The sequence below is a fragment of the Colobus angolensis genome, unplaced genomic scaffold (genome assembly GCF_000951035.1).
Source record: "Colobus angolensis palliatus isolate OR3802 unplaced genomic scaffold, Cang.pa_1.0 Scaffold356, whole genome shotgun sequence".
Taxonomy (NCBI): domain Eukaryota; kingdom Metazoa; phylum Chordata; class Mammalia; order Primates; family Cercopithecidae; genus Colobus; species Colobus angolensis.
The window spans coordinates 725788-730418 of record NW_012116888.1 but is presented as its reverse complement, the minus strand read 5'-3'; the positions used below and the strand labels follow the sequence as shown (position 1 = coordinate 730418).

Here is a 4631-nt window from a genome sequence, read left to right as displayed (position 1 = left end):
CTCACTGTGTCGCCCAGGCTGGAGTGCAGTGGCGCCATCTTGGCTCATGCAACCTCTGCCTCCTGGGTTCAAGCGATTCTCCTGCCTCAGCCTCCCGACTAGCTGGGACTACAGGTGCCCACCACCGTGCCTGGCTAATTTTGTATTTTTAGTAGAGATGAGGTTTTGCCATGTTGGCCAGGCTGGTCTTGAACTCCTGAGCTCAAGTGAGGTTGAGGTTGGGAGCTCAACCTCCCAAAATGCTGGGATTACAGGTGTGAGCCACCGCGCCTGGCCCTAAGTTCATCTTTTCAATAGGAAGTTTCAGTTGCTCGGACAGCCTGCCCCCATAGGAACCTCCAAAATTTTCCAGGGCAAAGTCTTAATATTAAGGAGACTTTAAGGGGAGGAGAGTCCAAACTGGGCGCAACAAGGAAAATAGGTGCAAATGAAAGAGATGGCCGTCCAGACAAAAGTGTGAAGGAGGCAAAGCCGAGAAAGTGTGAGGCCCTGTGTTTGCTCACATTGGAAAAACAACAGAAGTGAGAATTTCAGAGTCATGACGTTAGCAAAACTATATGGGAAAACTTATTTCACTTAATTATGAGTAATGGAAAGGATTCTTGACAAATCCCATCGAAGCTATTACAAGAAAAAAGAGTAAAATTTCTATAGGCAATAAAAGAACGCCAGAAAGACATGCCCACAAAACAGATAAAAACTATAACCTGGAGTATCACAGGCAAAAGAAATGTTTAAAGGATAAAAGCAAGGAAAGAACAGTTTAGATAAAAATGACAAAACACTAACAAATGAGGTGACTGGAAAAATGGAAAACTGGAAATGAGTTGACAGAACCCAGGAAGGAATTAGAAATAAAAGAAAAAAGTCAGGAAGGAAATAGAAATAAAAGCAAAAAGTTCGGTCACGCATATAAAATCCTTAGCTAGGCTTCATGAAAACAGTAAGTGCTCACGAAACAGCAGTTGAAAGCAGGATTATCATCTGGGCTTTGGCTTGCCAGCCCGTGCCATGCACTTGACTGAATGCCACAGCCTGGGACACACATGGGTGTGATGACAACTGTACTTCAATCAGGACACAGAGGGGGTGCCGGGCTGGACATCAGGCCATCGGATGCCTCTGACTGCGTATCATGATAAGAGATAAAGACAGTCTGAATGCAGCCTGTCTAGAAACGAAGATGCTGGGTGGATCCAGAGAGGCAGACAGAGTGCACGGTCCTGGGACACTTGTGCGTTTCTCTGCTGCGCCGATGATCCCCAACCCCCATCCACACGGTTCAGGTACAGGTCAGGCTCAGTGCCTTCTTCTGGCGGGCAGCAAAGGAAAGACCACAGCACCGGTCTTACTGGGGCCAAGCTACAAGATACTGGTGTTCACATTTTCTGGCTCTCTGCCCACAACTTCATGGCCTCGTGATCTGCCCACTTCCAGACTATGTTGGTGGGCAACGATGGAGCTGGACAATGGAAAGAAACAGCAACCCCTAGCTCTAAGCAACCCCAAGCATTTGTATACAGTCATTTCAGACACATTCCTGGAAACCGGTCATCTGCAAACAGGCTGTATGAGGGACAGTGCAACCAGGCTGAGGTTACTGAGAAACTGAAATGGCTCCTTCTGTAGGGATGAGCGGCACTGGGGCAATCTGTCTTTTTGCAACAAATAGAAACTGTGTAAGAGTCTAATGACATCCCAAACTCCAGGAGGCTTAAGGGAAGCCTAAGTCCCTCCCATTCCACCCAAAACAAGTCTGTCGTTCTCATTAGGAGCAAAGCACCTGTTTCTTCCCCTTGATAGACACGCAGGAAAGGCTGCGTTTATGCCAACAAGGAGGTGTTTTCCGTTTTCTTTCTGAGGATGATATGGTCAAGTCAGTGAACTGACAAGCCTCTCTCTGATGGAAATGGGCTATTTCTGCGCACTAAAACTGGGCTTAGGGAATTCATAACAAGCACATGTGGCCTATGGGGTTTTGTTTGGTTGGTTGGTTGGTTTGTCTTTTGTTTTTGAGACAGAGTCTCATTCTGTCACCCAGGCTGGAGTGCAGTGGCGCGATCTCGGTTCACTGCAACCTCCGTCTCCCGGGTTCAAGCGATTCTCCTGCCTCAGCCTCCCAAGTAGCTGTGATTACAGGCACCCACCACCATGCCCAGCTAACATGTGGCCTCTAGGTTTTAAAAGAATCATTTTTTTCTAATTAAAAAATGTATACGTGATTATTATGGGAAAAGGAAAGAATACAAAAAATTATAAAAAAGCAAAGAAAAATCGCCTGTAAGCCTACCACTCAGAGAAGAAAAGTCTTTTGAGCTTTTTAAAATAACAGTCTCTCTCTCCAAAGACCTTTTCCACAGAAATGTTGTGTAGATGAGCAAGGAACATCTCCCTTTACCAATGTTAAAGAAATGTCAAAAAACTCTTTCCTGGTCAAGCACAGTAGGGCTTCTGGGTGGGAATTTGGAGAATTCGTTTTCCCCAACCCTGGACATTCCAATGGGCCAGCCCTCCCCTTTATAACTGCATTGAATTTTGTTCCTGTTTAAAAGTGTTTCTCCCAGGTGCTGGCTGATGGAGCAAAGGATTCATGGGTTGCAAGGCCTGACTCAAAGGCAGCGCGGGCAGATGCCACCTCTGTCTGGCTACAGCTGTCTACACTGCACCTTTGCGAATTAGAAAATGGTGCCTGTGGGCGGAGTATGGCCAGGTCATAGGCCAGCTCCTGCACGCAGAGCCCCAGGTGGGCAGTGTGTGCCTGGGTGCGGGGCCTGCTGAATGGAGGTGCAACAGGGCTGCATATCAGCCCCATCAGGCCCCTGGCAGCTCTTGCAGGTGCAGAGGGTGGAAAGAGTGGGTGGGGTCAGGTAGAAAGTGGGAGTTATCCTACAATGTAAAGGAAGTTACCCCTTCATTGGTTTTTTTATTGTATTTGTTTTAGACCTAGAACTCACATCCTTATATTTGAAAATTACTTATCTTCCTAGACATCAGTGAATGCTCCAGCCAGCCTTGTCAAAATGGTGGTACGTGTGTAGAAGGAGTCAACCAGTACAGATGCATTTGTCCTCCAGGAAGAACCGGGAACCACTGTCAGCATCAGGCCCAGACTGGTACGTAGCCACCGTGGGGTTCAGTGAGGACATCCTGCTGTGGGGAGAGGAGGAGCCTAGGCATAGGTCACCAAATGCGGACATGTAGGGAGCTCGGTCCCCCTCTCAAAGGTGTAGCTTTTCCTCTCTGTTTCACATCCCTCTCGTTTTCTAAGGTGGTCACTTGACAGAGCTTAGCTCTTTGATGCAACCAGAGTTCTGATCCTTCTTATAGTAGAAAACACGAGTGCAAGAACGGACTCCCAACCTAAAAATCCCCGAGATTGGGCATGTGGCCCAAGAAGTTTCTTGGTTTCCACCTTTGCTTGGTCAGCGTTTCTTCTGCCAGCAGAACCACCTTTTCTTTCCAGTGTTCCCATAACATCCTGCAAAATTAGCAGCTATTGATGCAGGTCCAAGTATTTTGAGAGCTGGATAACTATACATTTGCCTGGTTTTGAGATTATTGTTCACATCTTGAGTCTCAACATATCTCGACCCAGAAGGTCTAAGAAGTCATGTGATGCCAGGTTTTGCATATGGCAAGAAAATCCAATGATAAGGAATCTGCGGAGGATGGACAGGGGTTCCCGCACCATGCTGCAACCAAGATTTCATTCAGCCCCAAAGATGTCCTATTCCTTCGCCAGAAAATCTGGTGTGTGATGTCTGTTTGTCTTTATTTCTGTATGAAATATCTGTGGGGGGAAAGGACATTGGAGCCAGTGCAGTGTCCAGTGGACAAGAGCTTTATCAATACTTGTGATCCTGGCACTGGACCCAGCCCAAGGTCAGGTTTAAATAGTGTGCCAAGAGATTTGCTGCTTCATGTGCCTTGATGCAGTTCAGCTGAGTCAGCTGGCCGGGCGCTTTCTCAGAATGAGGCTGTCCTCCTGAGCTCAGTGGCCCCTTATAGCTCCTGTCCCTGGGACCGCTTTCTATGGAAACTGAGGTCAGAGACAGGGCCTTCTTGGATACCTCATGGCCCCTCCCCTTGTTTACAAACAAGAGGGAAAAAGAAATAGGTTCCCTTTCACCCTAAATATGTCAGTCCTGGTCACTGAATGTTCGAAACCCCACTCCTTAGGGTTTCCTCCCACTGTGGGATTTTTTTTTTGAGATGGAGTCTTACTCTGTTGCCCAGGCTGGAGTGCAGTAGCACCATCTCAGCTCACTGCAACCTCCGCCTCCTGGGTTCAAGTGATTCTCCTGCTTCAGCCTTCCGAGTAGCTGGGATTACAGGTATCTGCCACCACTCTTGGCTATTTTCAGTAGAGATGGAGTTTCACCATGTTGGCCAGGCTGGTCTCGAATTCCTGACTTCAAGTGATCTGCCTGCCTTGCCCTTCCAAAGTACTGGAATTACATGTGTAAGCCACCATGCCCGCCCAAGCATCTTTAGACAATTGTTGCTCAGGTCCAGGGGGGCCTGTTATAAAGTGTCCCCATGACCAGAATCTTCCCCAGGAATGGGAAGGAGGGGAAGCAAGCAGGCACATCCAAAGCCAGCTCCTATCCTCATAGTCTCCATGAACAGCC

General features: G+C 47.7%; 1 protein-coding gene across 2 annotated transcripts in view; it reads left to right on the top strand.

Annotated features, from left to right (window-relative positions):
- FBLN7 (fibulin 7) overlaps positions 1-4631 on the top strand; it is a 48980-nt gene that overhangs the window by 32944 nt on the left and 11405 nt on the right. Inside the window, exon 4 of one of the 2 annotated variants that reach the window (XM_011953085.1) lies at positions 2990-3113. The exons of the other annotated variant lie outside the window; for it this stretch is intronic. Coding sequence (XP_011808475.1) covers positions 2990-3113 — 124 coding nt within the window. The remainder of the gene's footprint in view (positions 1-2989; positions 3114-4631) is intronic. 2 annotated transcript variants of the gene reach the window in all.